The sequence below is a fragment of the Hibiscus syriacus genome, unplaced genomic scaffold, assembly GCF_006381635.1.
Source record: "Hibiscus syriacus cultivar Baekdansim isolate YM2019G1 unplaced genomic scaffold, ASM638163v2 tig00021708_pilon, whole genome shotgun sequence".
Taxonomy (NCBI): domain Eukaryota; kingdom Viridiplantae; phylum Streptophyta; class Magnoliopsida; order Malvales; family Malvaceae; genus Hibiscus; species Hibiscus syriacus.
Genome location: NW_024062515.1, coordinates 29,669 through 46,280, shown reverse-complemented (window position 1 = coordinate 46,280; position 16,612 = coordinate 29,669). Strand labels below are relative to the sequence as shown.

General features: G+C 34.0%; 1 protein-coding gene and 1 pseudogene across 1 annotated transcript; both read left to right on the top strand.

Moving 5' to 3' along the window:
• Window positions 1-614: 614 nt before the first annotated feature.
• LOC120210002 lies at window positions 615-2,952 on the top strand (annotated as a pseudogene).
• Window positions 2,953-15,407: 12,455 nt separating this feature from the next.
• On the top strand, window positions 15,408-16,427 carry LOC120209999. Its single transcript, XM_039208841.1, has one exon. The coding sequence runs from the start codon at window positions 15,408-15,410 to the stop codon at window positions 16,425-16,427; it is 1,020 nt and encodes a 339-aa protein (XP_039064772.1).
• Window positions 16,428-16,612: the final 185 nt, after the last annotated feature.

The following is a 16,612-nucleotide window of genomic DNA, read 5'->3' as shown; positions in this document are numbered from 1 at the left end:
AACAACATTTAGGTCAGGATTCATACAATGGCCAGTCGGGAAACATGCATAGAGGAAAAGAAAAGATAAGAAAAGAATAATGAATTCTTATAATATATATATATATATATATATATATATATATATATATATATATATTCACAACGAATATCCCAATTCAATAATTTTATTAATTATTGATTCAATTTATAAAAAAAATTAAAAAAATAAACTATAAATTGTATAATACAAAAATATTATCCCGGTGTCGGTATGATTTTTTTTTTAATCTCATCACCAACGCTTCGGATAATTACTCACAACAGACGCAACAGTTCGAATTTATAATATCAAAAAATAACAATATTTCATTTAATCAAAAGAACAATATTTTTTTAATCACAAAGACAACTTAATGGGTTTATAATATAAAAAATACTTTTAAAAATTAAACTATAACTTAAATAATATAAAAATTATTATTCCATGTCTCATCACCAATGCTTCGGATAATTACTCATAATAGAATGCATATAAAAAATTACATAAACATAAAATAAAAACATTGACTATTCTAGAGAACAATATACGTACAGCGATTTGTGTCTATAAAAGGAAGCACGTTCGAACCCGAAAATGTGTATCGAGAGGCAAAAAGAGAGAGGAAAAATAAAATGGGGCTAGAATTGCTGAGTTCAATCCTGGCAGTTGTGGCTGCAACATATGTTATTGTGTTTGGTTTCTTAAAAATATAAATGAATGGTACTATGTTACTAGGTTGGGGAAGAAGAAAAACACCCTGCCTCCTGGTGATATGGGATGGCCCTTCATCGGCCACATCTATTCCTTCTTCAAAGCTTTCAATTCCCAGGACCCAGACACCTTCATCACCGACTTGATTAAAAGGTTATTTATAAGCTTCTTAATCGTCTCTTCTTTTTCATCCTTGAAATGCTTGTCGTCTGACGTGCAAGGGAATTTGTGGTTGCAGGCATGGGAAAACAGGCATTTACAAAACCCATTTGTTTGGGAGTCCAACCATCATAGTCTGCAGTCCGGAGCTCTGCCGCAAGGCATTGGCCGATGAACACGTTCTGTTCGGCTACCCTTCATCGGCAAAACAACTAGCGGGGAAGAAATCGCTGTATGGAATTACAGCCACGGAGCACAGGCGTTTGCGTAAGATAGCGATGAATCCCATCAATGGAGACGAAGCACTAGCCTCCCATATCGAGCTTATCGAAGGGATTGTGACCAGCTCATTGGAAGAGCTTTCCTCCATGAAAGGACCCTCCAATTTCTTCTATGAGATGAGGAAGATCACTTTCAAGGTTATCGCACACATTGTGTTGGGCACCACTGAAGAGTCGGTTCTTTCGTCACTGGTTAAATGTTACAACGATTTGTTCCCCGGCATTGTTTCCGTGCCCGTTAATATCCCTGGTTTTGTGTTCCATCGAGCACTTGAGGTGAATTAATTTCGTCTATCCTATCAATTGTGAACTTTTGTTTTCATCAGATATAAGACGAGCTCTGATTATATATACCAAACTTTGATATGTTCATTAGGCCAGAAAAATGCTGCTCAAGATATTTAAAGACAAAGTAGCAGAAAGAAGAGCCAAAAGTAAGGAGCCCGACTCCAAGAAAGAAATGATTGATTATTTCATGGAAGCAGAATACGACAATGGTGAAAAACTGGATGATGAGCATCTCATGGATTTGTTGCTGATATTCTTGTTCGCCGGTCACGAAACCGCGGCTCACACTGCAATGTGGGCAACCATCTACCTCCATCACCATCCTGAAATGTTGCAAAAAGCAAAGGAAGAACAGCAGGGGGTCATAAAGAGAAGGCCATCTTCCCAGAATGGCCTGACCCTCACTGAAATCAAGCAGATGGTCTATCTGCCCAAGGTTCGTTGTCTTATAATTAACTCAGATGGTCGACAGCACTATATGTAGTACGTAACAAATTAACCGTGCTGCGTTTGATTCCTTGCAGGTGATTGATGAGTCGATGAGAAGAGCCAATTTCGCCTTCACGCTGTTTCGTCAGGTTGAAACTGATGTTAACCTTAATGGTTAGTTTTCTAAACTTTGTTTCTTCGTTTTTATCGAAAATACTTTCAATGTTTGTCTCAAAGAATAAAGGGTTCCTTTGATTTACAGGTTATACCATACCTAATGGATGGAAAGTTTTGGTTTGGAGTAGGGCTATTCATATGGATCCTACCATTTATCCAAACCCAAAAGAGTTTCTTCCTTCGAGATGGGAGGTCAGTAAAACAAATAAATATACCAAATTCATATATGAAGAGGACTTTGCTTCACATATACCAAGGAATGATGTTAATTGACACTCACCTAAATGCAGAACCCTGGATTGAAGGGGAAAAATTTCATTCCCTTTGGAGGAGGGAGCAGATTCTGCCCTGGTTCTGAGCTAGGCAAACTGGAGGTCTCCATTTTCCTCCACTATTTCCTCCTCAATTACAAGTAAGTTCTTATTCTCTCTGTTTTTTTTTTCATGCCTATTACAAGTAAACAATTACTTTGAATTCTAAAAGAAATTGCAAAAGTCTTCCCACAATAAATATCCAAAGAAAAAAAAACATGCATCAGCGTGCAGAACCATGATCACCCTGAAAATTTTAAAGTAATATATATTTTTATTCATCTAGAATTTTAGACATTCGTCTTTCACTTACCCTCAACACTCATAACTTTAATTCATTTTATATTCTGCAGGCTTGAAGAGATAAACACAAATGTACCGACTATCACCCTACCATTGACACGTCCGGCAGATAACTGTCTCGCAAGAATCGTTAAGCTTCCATAATCATGTCGACTGGAATTAAATTGTTACTTTCCCTTCTTCACCTTATTTCTACCTAAAAACACATGATTGTGTGTAATAAGATGCTCTTTCAATAGAGAAAGAAATTTTAAAAAAGATAGATCGTGTGTCCTTTTCTTAATAATCTGTAGTGTCAATGATTTATATATTTTTAATATAAAATTAAAAAATAGATTGTTAATTTTATTTCTTTTTGAGGCCACAAACTAAAGGATCGAGTCGATGAAGATTCAATCTTACACCACCTAAAGAAAAATGATGAGTTAATTATATATACTAAAGAAGTTGGATCTAAATTTGAAGCATCATATATTCATCATCATATATATCATCAAAGGGTACATATGGGTCTTCCAGAAGAAACTCAGAGTGTATCCAGAAGTACAAGACAAGGGTAGTCATCAAAGGATTCACTCAAAAATTCAGTATAGACCTATTCGATACCTACTCTCCCGTAGCAATGATCTCAACGATCTGTGCATTATTTGCACTAACCTCTATTCACAAGTCACAACTACATCAAATGGATGTAAAGACTGTATTTCTGAATGAAGATCTAGATGAGGAGATCTATATAGAGCAACGCCTTGATTTTGAGGCGCATGGTACGGAAGGCAAAATGTGTAGGCTCAAAAAGTCTCTTCATGGCCTCAAACAGGATCCTAAATAATGGTACGAGAAATTTCACAAAATTATCCTTAATTTTGGTTTTGTTGTGAATCATTCGGATGCATACTCGTATTCGAGGATGTTTGGTGTTGATATCGTCATCATAAGTTTATATGTTGATGACATGTTGATTTTCAATACTAACATCGAGTCTATTAACAAAATAAAAGATTTTTTGTCTACTAAGTTTGAGATGACTGATTTGGGAGAAGTCGACATAATCTTTAAATCAAGCTCATTATAGTGAAAAAGTGTTAAAGAAATTTGACAATTTTGACGTCATCCCTGTTCGAACTCCTTATGACTCAAGCATACATCTCTTTAAAAATAAAGGAAATAACATTTCCCAAACAGAATATGTTAAAATAATTGGGTGCATGATGTTTTTAATGAACTATACTCAACCTGATATTGTCTAAGCTGTGAGCAGACTTAGTAGATATACTCACAACCCAAGTGGTGAACATTGGGCGCTCTTCGTCTCTTACTTAAGTACCTTAAGGGTATGATGGATTGGAGAGTTGAGTTTGTTGGCTATTCTGCGGTGTTAGAAGGATATTGTGATGCCAGTTGGGTTTCTGATAATGATGAAGTAAGCTCGATGAGTAGGTATATTTTTACTTTAGGTGGAGCAACGATCTCGTGAAAATTTGCAAAACAAACTTGTATAGCTCGTTCCACTATGGAGTCAGAGTTTATAGCTCTTGACTTAGATGGGCAAGAAGCTGAATGGCTCAGAAATTTATTAGCTGAAATTCCATTATGATGAAGACCGACTCTTCCAGTTTCCTTACTGTCTTATTCACAAGCTGCGATTAGTGTGGCTAAGAACCAACCTTACAATGGTAAGAAGAGACACATTTTCATAAGGAATGAATCTGTTAGACACTTGATAAGGAATGGAGTACTCTCTTTAGAGTATGTGAAGTCGGAAAGGAACCTAGTAGATCCGCTAAGTCGGAAACTGGTCCCAGATTCATCAAGGAGGATGGGTTTAAAGCCCATTGTTTGAGGAATTCATGGTGGATACCCAACTTAGTTATCTAAGTTCAATGTGATTAAACGAAATCATGGAAAGACTCATAGTGTACATTTCCCTACCTATCCCTATGAAGAACAATGTGCATGCCCAGGTTGAGCTTAATTAATCTTAATAAATTCATAGCCCAGACTTTAGGTGGTCTTAGTGAGAAAGACTTGATGAATTTACCGACTTTGGTTGAATATCTATTCTTAATAAGTTCATAACCAAGAGTTGAGTGGGTAATCCTAATTGAGAACGAAAAAATGAACTTACCGCTAGATAGGTTGAGTTTTATGAAAACTCCTAAAGAATTTGAATCCAAAAGTTTGGATGATTCTAGTGAGAAGGACATATCGAATTCACCGATTAATGAGGTTGAATATTTGTTCTTAATGAACTCTTATCCTAGAATTTCGTTGGTTTGTTTTATAACGAACTTGAAAAAATTTACCATAACCTATTATGAGGTTGAGCTATTTTAGAAGCTCTTAATTATTTCATAGCCCGGTTTAAGGGTGGTTTATGTTATGATAAACTTGATGAAATAACCTACGTAAGTGAGAAGGATTAGCCACCTTCTCTGAAAAACGTTTGGGACGTTTTTCTAGTACACTTACTAAAATTCTGAGGCAAGATGGCCAAATATACACTTGTGTATATATATCTTACACATCGAAGACTTCGGTGGATGAATGGGTTAGTTATGTGTTATGAGTTTACCCCTATCTTAGAAAGTTCAAGACTAGCTTCACTTATCTAAGAGAATGATTGCTCATCATCACTATGTACTAGTTCAAGATACACGTTCACTATTGCTTAAGCAACTAGCTCCGCTGTTGCTCTTCTAAGAAGATTATATTTCGAGTTTCAGAAGAATTCTTTCACATTAGAGGGGGAATGTTGGTAACGTGAAATATAATATCCCACATTGAGTGGGAAATACCGCTGGTTTGGGTATTTATAGTGTGCATTCTTCCCTCCCTTGTTGAGTGATAAAGAATAAAGGGCAATTTCGCGCACCGCCGCTGTTTCTGTCCGTTTGTCTCGTCTCGTCTCATCTCGTGCATGTGGTTGTGGTTCATGGCAATACGTGTCTTCAACACGTCCGCGCGGATTCTATCTTTTTAGAGAAAATTCGTAAGGAATTGTCTGAGCATAAAAGAAATGTGAAAGAATTGATTTAATATTTATAGGTTGCAGTGGTCTGGGTGATTTAAATTTCAGAGAGTAACAAGTGATTAATTAGCTGTTAAAACATTTTGATTTCTGAAAATTAAATCTATAACAGCCAATTTCTTGAATCAAGTGTGTGAAACGTTGGTGAACCTGAACGAGTATCAGGCTATGTTCCAAATTATTTTTTAAGTCGGTTACAGAGTAAATGCAAGAGTTATAAATATAAATGCATGAGTTACAAACGGCTGGATTTTAAATTTTTGAACCTGGACTGAATTAAGGCCAAGTTCACTCGTTGTGATAACAACTTCCAGACAGAATTAATTCATAAATTAATTAGAAATAATTACGATGCACGTTGGACCATTTTGCCCCTGACGTACAACCTATAAATAGAGAAGTATTGCTAGCTTCTCAACTCATCAATTCACTCAAAAATCTTTAAACTCTCTAAAAGCTTTCTAAGCTTCTTACTATTTTCGGTGATCAGAGGAGCAATACCATCGAAGTCCACTCTGGTTTTGGGTGTACGAAATCTCGAAGAGTTCGTGTTAACCTTGGGGGACAATTCGCCTGAAGCAGCGATTATACACATCGGGACGAATTTGTTTCTAAGATAGAGGTTTCCACCATGACACAGTTTCAGTTGGTTCGATCATTCTTTATCATTTATTTATCCTGTCAGTGGTAACGTGTGAATTTTGCGGTATTCAATTCCAACATTATTTTAATTTTTAATTTTCATATCGAACATGAAATATCATTTTTTATCTTATATCTCATTTAATTTTTTATTTAGCCCTTAAATTAATTTGAGAAAAGAACATATTAAGGGATCCATCTTTTTCTAGCTTTGCACTTTAGCAACCAACTTTTTATTCTTTTTATTTTAGTCACTAATCGGAATGTTTGAGATATAAGTCATTAATTGAATGAAGCCATAAGTGAATTTGGTCTATTCTCTTACTAAATCATTAGGGATAAAATTACTAAATGCAACATTTAGGTGAATGGGACTAATAACAAAGTGATACATTGGCAATGATAGTAATCCAACATTTGTGATTGATGATCTCGTGAATAAGGTTCATATAGGTAATAACAAATCATTTGTTGATTTGTTGACTGTTGTAAAATTCTGTCATTCATATTATGTAAATAATGTTAAAACTACAAAGATGATGAGGACTAGGGACACACTTAATCAAATCAATATCTTTTTTAAGTGGTGAATTAATATACATAATACACTTGGTGGTTGTGGGTAGAGGTGTTGATGTTAAACGGTCGGTTAACCGTTATAATAACTATGTGGTTTTTCTAACCGTAACATAATCATTAAAAAATAGTTAACCGCTAATGGTTAACCGTTATTAACGGTTCGGCTACAGGTTAACCTATTACAATTATTTGTCAAAATATTTTCATAATTCATAATAAAAAAGTGTAGCACTTAACACATACTTACACCGGTGTAAGTATGCACATCTCCCGATACCTTAGGACCTAACAATAAACACATAATTATATTGGTGTAAGTTTGTTTCTATATTTTCAAAGAAATAAAAAGTAAAAAATATATATTAAGTTATTTGTATACAAATTTTATTAAAAATATATATATTATAAATAATATAAAATTATATTAAGTTATCTGTGTAAAAATATAATAAATTAGAAATATAATTATAAAATTAATTTATTAACAGTTAACCAACAAAATTCGTAACTGTATCCTTAACGGTTAATTATTATTTTTAACAGTTCGATTAACTAAAACCGTTTAATATTAATGGTTCAATTAATTAACATGTTAAATGTTTTGAATGTGAAAAAAAGTGAGAAAGAATAAACACGAGCTAAGCGAACTCGATGGTAAAAGAATTATTGTTACTCTTTGAGTTTTCGAGTTTGAGCATTATAGATGTCAAAAATGTAAAAGTTCAATGTCAAATGATTAAGAGTATTAATCAAATATATATTAAATTATACTTACCCCAAATTAATAACAAAATTGAAAGAAGAAAAAACAATGCACAACTATCAACAAACTAAAGAACGAAAAATTAAATGCGAGTTGAGCGGTTTATTTAATACACCCAAATTTATTCTTCTCCTTATAATTCATATTTGACCTTGAAGCTTCAGTCAAGAAAATTCCTTGAATGCATTTGGGGTGATGGCTAATGGAAGTATGATTTGTATATATATAAAGTCAACCTGATTAAAGTACGAGCTATCCTTTAATATTCCTACAAATCCACACATAAGAATATTGAATCAACACATTCCACGAAATTTCATACAATATAAAACATACTAAAAAAAACAGTAAGACGATTGACGACGGGGTTTCAATGGAGGGAAGCGTTAAGGTAAGGACGACCCCAAAGTATTCAGTTCTTACAGGTCCGCGCAACGCAGAACCCATTGTCTGCTAACCAAATTTGAAAGAAACAGCAGCAGACCCAGTAATTTAGAATATGACTACTTAACAAAGACGCTAAACTTTGATTATTTATTTTTCCTACTTTTCATGTCTCGATCAATGTTGAATTGCTGGTTGCAGTAAACCCTCGACGCTATACATGCATGTCAAAATGTCATGAAATCCAAGGCCTTAAAATGATAATGACACGAAAATAACTAATGGTTCATCACCAACTTGAATTTGAGTTTAAAAATTATTTTTAGGGTAAAGTACACAAATGATCCCCATTATAGGGTGTTGTTTTTTTAAGTCATTGACTATTAAAAGTTACGAAATGGTCACCTGACTATTCATATGTTCTAAACTCATCATTTTTCGTTAAAAATATTATAGTCGTCTAAGCTGAACATTAACATATTAGCTGAGATGTGATAGTCTTTTGAGATTCATGGATTAAATTTTATCATATCCTAGTCAATAAGTTAATATCCAACAGTAAATTTGCAAGCTTATAACCAAAAAGATGTTTTCGACGTAAACGTGTTTAAATTAAAAAAATAAACTTATGATCCATCTAAATATATATAAATGAGGATAATGGAACATTTTTGCTCAAATTAATTGAAAGATGTATAACAACCTTGCACTCTAAAAGTACACTCATGACTCTCTTCGTCTAAATAGAAAAAGGAGAACTACATAAGCGTTAAAATAAATCACTAAAGACAATGTTATAGATCCCTCTAGAGATAAATTGAAATTACAATCGAAGTATTGAAATTCATAAAATTGAAAATGGTAACTCTGCCCAAATAAGATAATGTGAACTGTGTAATTCCTTCATGGAAGAATAGTTGATATTAGTGTCATAGATCCTTCCACTCGAATACCTTAGTTTGAGCCACAAACCAATAACCATCGCGAACCCTTGCATTCAGGGATGGACCGAGGGTTGCTGAGGATGCGATCGCACGCCTATTTAAATTTCCTTATATTTTAGATTTTATCTTTGTATTTTCTATTGATTACCTAATTTCGCACCTCCTAAAATTTTATAACTTCACATCCCCTAAAATTTTAAATATAACTTCGTAAATTCGCACCTCTGACATAAATTTCTATGTTCGTCCATGCTTGTATTGTTCATTAGTGTTTAAATTATACATTATTTTATGATTAATTACTCATTGATTAGATAATTTTAGTTGTTAACTTAGGCCTTTTCATTCATTTTCGATGTAGGACATTGAATTCCAGAAATTATACTAAGAACAACGAAATCGTGCAACTTTTGATTTTTCTGGATTCATGGCAGGATTAGTGGGCACGACTTGGGACATGACACACCCGACATGGCATCTAGTCTGCAGCTGACATGGCGATGATGTGTCGACTGATGTGATGATGATGTGGCAGGTGATGTGGCACCCAATCAATAGCTTCTAGAAGACCCAATCAACAGCTTCTAGAAGATTCGATCAGCAGTGGCGTGGAGAATGAGATTTAGCCAAATTTTAATTCTAAATTAGGATTTATCTTGATTTTATTTATAGGAATTATCTTTAGGAATTATCGTTTGTTTTGAATGTTATTTTCTAGATCTTTTGAGGACTATAAATACCCTAGTGGGGTAAGCCTCTAAGCATCGATTTTCATTCAGAATTCATTCAACTCTTACTTCTTTCTTTCTTTAGATTTATAAAAGTTTTTATTTTCCTTTTATTTTTCAAGTTACTTTATTTTTATTTCAAAATGCTAAGTATGATTTATACCATGCTTAGCTAAGTTTTCTATAGCCAAGGGTTAGAGCAGTGACTCGATTCTAAGTCGTGAGAATCGAAAAACCCTTCATACCCTAAAGGGTTACATTTTCAGTTTTCGGAAATCAAGGAACGGTAATCGACCATCCTTTTATAATTAAGGCGATTTCATTTCAAAAAGTGCACGTTGGAATTGAATTTCGATTTCAATTAATATTTGAGAAGAAGGATCGGCCTATGGCACATTCGACTTCCCGGGAACAACTTAGCGGCGGTCCGCTATGGGAACTGAAATCGGGTCAGATTCTCAGTAGAGACAATAGAATCTGAGTTGGGTTTTTTCCATAATTTAAAAACGTTGAATTAATAAGTGATTGTCGCTCACAAAGAGTTAAGATCTGAAAATTGATTTTAGATTCTCAATCATTTGAGAGAAAAACAAGTTACAAGGGTTGGCATTAAATCGAGACAAAAGCTTTAGTCCAAGGCTGATTTTTACCAATTGAATTTTATTTTCTTAATTTACTATTTTATTTTATTTCAATCATTTTTATTACTTCACTTCAACTCTCTAAAATCTCCCATCTAATTTCTTTTACAAATCACGCGTGAAGCAAGCTCAAAAGCGAGGACATCGTCAAACTCCTAGTCCTTGTGGATCGACCCTTACTCTCACTACCCTACCTATTCTTATTTATTTTGTTGAGATTAAAGCTATTTATTTTGACATTATAACGACAGTGTGTCAATTGTTCATCAACATTTTTTCAATTTTTTTCTTTGGATATTAAGAAACGAATTTGATTTGAAAATTCTGATTTTAAATTTTGCCACTCAAATGTAGAATTTGAAATTCCTATTGCAAGTGAAAAATTAAAAAAGCATATTTCTATTCTTTTGTAATTCTACATTGTTATAAGCAGCCTTGTTTGATATAGAATATATACATGTATGCGTTTCTTATAATAATATACAACGTATATCTCAGTTTAGTAATTTTATTTATTGTGTGGAATCATATCTGCTTTTTGTGTTGGAATGCAAATATAGATATTATCTACTTGTATAAATTTTTGCACGTTAGTATCTTTTATGTAAATTTTATGTGGGCATTCCTATCATATTAGTTTTTACTGCGTCATGGATATTTTGTGAAATATAAAGCTGAAAATGATACTTTATTAAACCAAAGACAATGACATTATATAGCCTTACAGGAGAAACAAAGAAACAACAGAAGCAAGCTAGAAACTAGGAAACAAACTCCACACTACGTAAAACAGACTCCACTACATAATCAGCTATAAACTAGGAAACAGACTCCACTACGTAAACAGACTCCACTATATAATCTCCTAAATACTCGTAGATGACTTATTCAACTAAGACAAATTCAAACTCCAACATACCCTCCCTTAAGCTTAACTCTCCTGAATTCAGCTTACTTCAGACAAGTTAACAATTCCAAGTAATGCTCTTAGTTTCTCGAACTGCTCCAGCTTCAACGGCTTCGTAAAGATATCCGCAACTTGGTTTTCTGTTGCACAATACTCCAACTTAACAGTCTCGCCATTCACCAGCTCTCTGAGATAATGAAACCTTACTTCGATATGCTTACTTTTCCCGTGAAGGACTGGATGCTTGGACAAAGCAATCGTCGAACTGTTGTCACAATGAATGACGGTTGCAGACTCTTCTTCAGCTCCAATCTTCTCTAAGATCCTTCTAATCCACACACATTGACAATAACAAAACGCAGCAGCAATATATTCGGCCTCAGTGGTGGAAAGGGCGACAACAGGCTGCTTTTTCGATGCCCAAAAAATCGCACTAGACCCTATCAAAACACACAGCCCGTTGTGCTTCTCCGATCATCCAAATCGCCGGCGTAGTCGCTATCCGTGAATGCCATAAGTCTCGTACTGCTGCTTTCACTTCTCCTGTAGAAGATTCCAAATTCGATTGTACCTTTTAAGTATCTTAAGATCCTCTTCGCAGAAAGCCAATGAGACATCCTTGGATTTGCCATGAATCGACTTATGAGACATACTCCATACATTAAATTCGGCCTGGTCACTGTTAGATACATAAGACTCCCAACCAATCGCTTGAACATAGTTTCATCCACCTTCTCGCCATTCTCATCTTTTGTGAGCTTCGTTCTCGGCACAATTGGATTTTTAACAACATTGCTTTCTTCCATTCCAAACCTTGCAAAAACTTCACGAGCATACCGTTTTTGACAAATAAAAATCCCGTCAACACTCTGTTGCACCTCTACACCAAGAAAATATCATTTAGATAAACTCATAAAATAGGGGTGACGAGTTTGTTCTGTACTATAACATTTACCGTAGATCCCAAATTAATTTTAAAGATGATTTAACTTATTAATTTTTTTACCTACATTATCTATTGGAAAGAAAAAAAACCATTAAAATGATATCAGGCTCAACGTAATAAAATGTTACAACTATTCAGTCACGTCCATGAATTATTTATGAGTAATTACCCAGGAAATTTATAGACTTTAATCATATATTAATAAAATGTTAACAAATGTCCTTTCTTGGATTGATGAAATTTGAACTAAGAACACAAATGTATATATCTGTTATGGAATATTGTCTGAGATAAAAAAAAATATTCAACCACCGGAGAGTGCAATAATTTAAGAGAATCAAGAGGCTGCCAGTCCAACACGAGACTTCATATTTAACATTCTTCAACTAAAACTCATTGAAAATTATTTCCAAGGAATCTCACGATTAAAAACATATTTTTAGGAGTTACTGAAAAATACTCCCTTTGTCTTAATCAATGTGTCTATCATTGAATATCAAAAAGTTAAATTTTTTAAAATTTTGACCATTATTATTTTAAATATTTTAAATAATTAAATTTTGTAAAATATATATTTTAAAAACTACTTGGTTAAAGATTTAAAATATATTTTTTTTCATATTTTTACTAATAATAAAATTTAAATAATGATGAGTCAAAATTAAAAAAATTGACCCAAAAAAGTAAACAGTTAGCAGATTTAACGAGTAATCAAAATCTTAAATTTGATTGTTTTGAATGTGAAAATAATAGGAGACTTTTGGAAGGCGACACAAATTGATCAAGAAATCTTGTAAAAGAATAATAATAATAATAATAATAATAATAATAATAATAATAATAATAATAATAAAATTATAATTTAATTCATTTAAATGTTGATATCTTAGAAATCGCCATGGTTTCCCAATGAATTCCAAGAAGAATATTATTATGCTAAAGTTTAACATCCAATAAATTGAATAAAAAATAAAAAAAATTAGAAATTTGTTGTAACTGATATGATAAGTTCAAATAAAATATTTTTAAAAAAAAATATTGAAAGAACATGACAAATTTTAAAATCATTGTAATAGATATAATGGCAAAATTTTTATGATAATGGTCTGGAAAATAAATTACTCGAATAATGGTGAATGAAAATTATTTGCTCGAGTAATATATTTACTGGACCAAGGTGTGACGCAAGGATCCCGATGTGTCTTTGATTGAAATGTGAGGAGACGTCATGACTGCCCTGTGTCTCTCCCTCCATACACACATCTCTCCCTCCATACAGACATCTCCCCCTACATACACACCGGTCTAATTTTATTATTCTTACACCTAAATCTGGGAAGAATATTCTTTGAAACATAAATTAGATAAAGATTAATTATGAAAAACATTATAATAAAATTAAAAAGAAAAACAAACGAAGTACAATAGGGGGAGTTGTATTACAGTCCTGACGTCCCTCCACGCTTCAATCGAAGACGCAGTGAGGTCCCTGCATCACATCGTAGTCCTGTACTAAATCCATTATTCGAGTAAATAATCCCGATTTACCATTATTCAAGCACTTTTTTTACCATTATCGTAAAAAATTTACCAAAGTACCATAGATCTAATAAAAATGATGTCTTGTATTTCTCTAATATTTTTAAGTGGGGACATTATTTCCCTAAAAAGCCAGGAGAATAGTTCAAACTTGTTTTATTGAAGGGGTAGGTGATCTCAATTAAATTAAAACTATCATTTTTCAACCGAAACTCTTAAGTCACCTGCTATAAAAAAATCGTTTCTTTTAATTGAGTGAAGTTCATTAGAATGAAGAGAGAAAAAAAATGCACAACGATCAACAAACCAATGAACGGAAAATTAAATGCGAGTCAAGCGGTTTGATTAATACACACAAATATATTCTTCACCTTACAATTCATATTTGACTTTGAAGCTTCAGTCAATAAAACATCTTGAATACATGTGGAATGATGGCTAAGGAAGTATGGTTGTGTGTATATATATATATTTATATATAAAGTCAACCTAATTAACGTAGTGTAAACCAGTGAATTTTTTTAATTAATCATCGATATCTGATTTATTGACCGATTAATTCAGATCAGATTTTACAAAGGTCCATTATGAGAGTAATCCTCCCAATCCGTAAAAATCTAGTGTCTCATCTTATTAGATCAACCGGTTATTATTGGTGTGTGAAGTGTCTTTTAATATTCCTACAAATCCAACACTTATGAAAATAGGATCAACAAGGTGCACTCCATCACTTCAACGATATTTCATACAATAGGAAAATAAAAAAGTAAAATTTATCAGTTAGACGATTGACGACGGCGTTTCAATGGAGGGTAGCGTTAAGGTAAGGACGACCCCAAAGTCTTCAGTTCTTACAGGTCCACGCAAAGCAGAACCCATTGTCTGCTAATCAAATTTTAAAGAAATAGCAGCAGACCCAATAGTTTAGAATATTTATATTTCCTACTTTTCAGGTCTCGGTCAATGTTGAATTGCTGGTTGCAGTAATCCCACGACACTATACCTGCATGTTAAAAGAATCAGCCTGGATGCTTACCTTAGAGTATCCCAAAATCAGTCTCGCGGTCTATAAACTTGTGACTTAATACATGAGAACAACATTTAGGTCAGGATTCATACAATGGCCAGTCGGGAAACATGCATAGAGGAAAAGAAAAGATAAGAAAAGAATAAATGAATTCTTATAATATATATATATATATATATATATTCACAACGAATATCCCAATTCAAATTCGTTGCAAGTAACGTAAGTACTTCAATTAGAATTCCTGAGCGCACGATAGCCGGTTTTCTCTAGGTGCACGTTAGCAGGTTTAACGTTTCTGGGTTCTCCGTTCGTGGCTCCGGTCTTGTTTTCTTCTCTCCATCTGGTTAATCTGTCCCCTCATTCTCTTATTCCTCAACCAGTTCCCGTGCAACCATGGATTGGAGAAAGTTGTTTGAAATTTCAAAAGGTCTTGACCTTGATTTTATCCTCCGACACTACGCGATGGGTCTCCGGTGGTTCAGCCACCGCCAGAGGTTTTTGAAGATGGGATAGCGGAGTGGAAACACTCGTTAGTAGGACAATTCCTTGGGCCACCTCCAAATTTCATCTCAATGCAAAGAATCGTTGAAGCCATGTGGAAAAATGCTTCGAATGGCAGTCCGGTTCGCATCAGCAAAGCAGGTAACAATCTCTTCCTCTTTTCTTTTAGTTCGAATGCTGCTAGAGATTGGGTGTTAGAACATGGACCTTGGCATATCTACAACAAACCGTTGATCCTTAGAAATTGGGAACCAAATCTGAAAAAACTCAGTTTTGACCTAACAAAAATTCCAGTTTGGGTTCACTTATTCAATGTCCCTTTAGAACTTTACTCCCGAGCTGGTCTTAGTTATATTGCTAGTGCCATTGGAGTCCCACTCTCCATGGACTCTGTTACTGCAGAAAAAACAAGGTTGGAATTTGCAAAAATCTGTTTAGAAATAGGGCCAAATGATAAAATACCTGAGTATGTGGAGGTCGTATTGAACGATGGGTCTGTTACTTCAGTGCTTGTGGAGATCCCTTGGTTACCACCAAGCTGTAGGAGTTGTAAAATGTTTGGCCACACAGAGAAGGGCTGTAAAGTTCACAAACAGACTGCCCAGCAGCCTACACAAGTATGGAAAAGGAAAGAAACTATTCCTAATGCTAATGATTCTGAACCGTTAATAGGAGGAACTGAGATGTTACAAGGAAATTTAACTTCTCTTAGCAACAACAGTAAGGAGCTTATTTCAACTGAAGTTAGTACTGACTCAAGCAATAACATTATTCCCACTGATCAAATTATTTCTGCTGTTAAAGATGTTATACTCCCTGACCTTACTGTTCCTTCAGTAGAGGTTACTGAACCTACTTTGTTATCACGGGAAAGAGGCAAGACTTCATCGACAACTGTGCTTGCTGGGTCAAAAAACAGATTCGAAATACTATCCGTAATTGAAGATTCATCTCCTGTTTTGAATGAAAGTAAACCAAAGAAAAGAGAAGCATCTAAAGGTGTAGCCAATCTTTTGAACGAACTAAAAACAAAAAAGAAAGACCGTTTTGATAAAGCTAAAAATACTGTAGTAGGAGTTAATGTGGCTGCTACATCCTCTCTTTCTCAATGATTGTGGGATTTTGGAATATAAGAGGACTCAACAGTCCTCTTAAACAACATGGTGTTCTAAAGAGAGCTCGTCTTATGAATATTGATGTTCTTTGCCTCTTGGAAACTAGAGTTAAAACTAGTAATGCTTCGTTTATTCTGAATTCTAAGTTTGAGCACTGGAATTATGTACTAATCACAACTTTG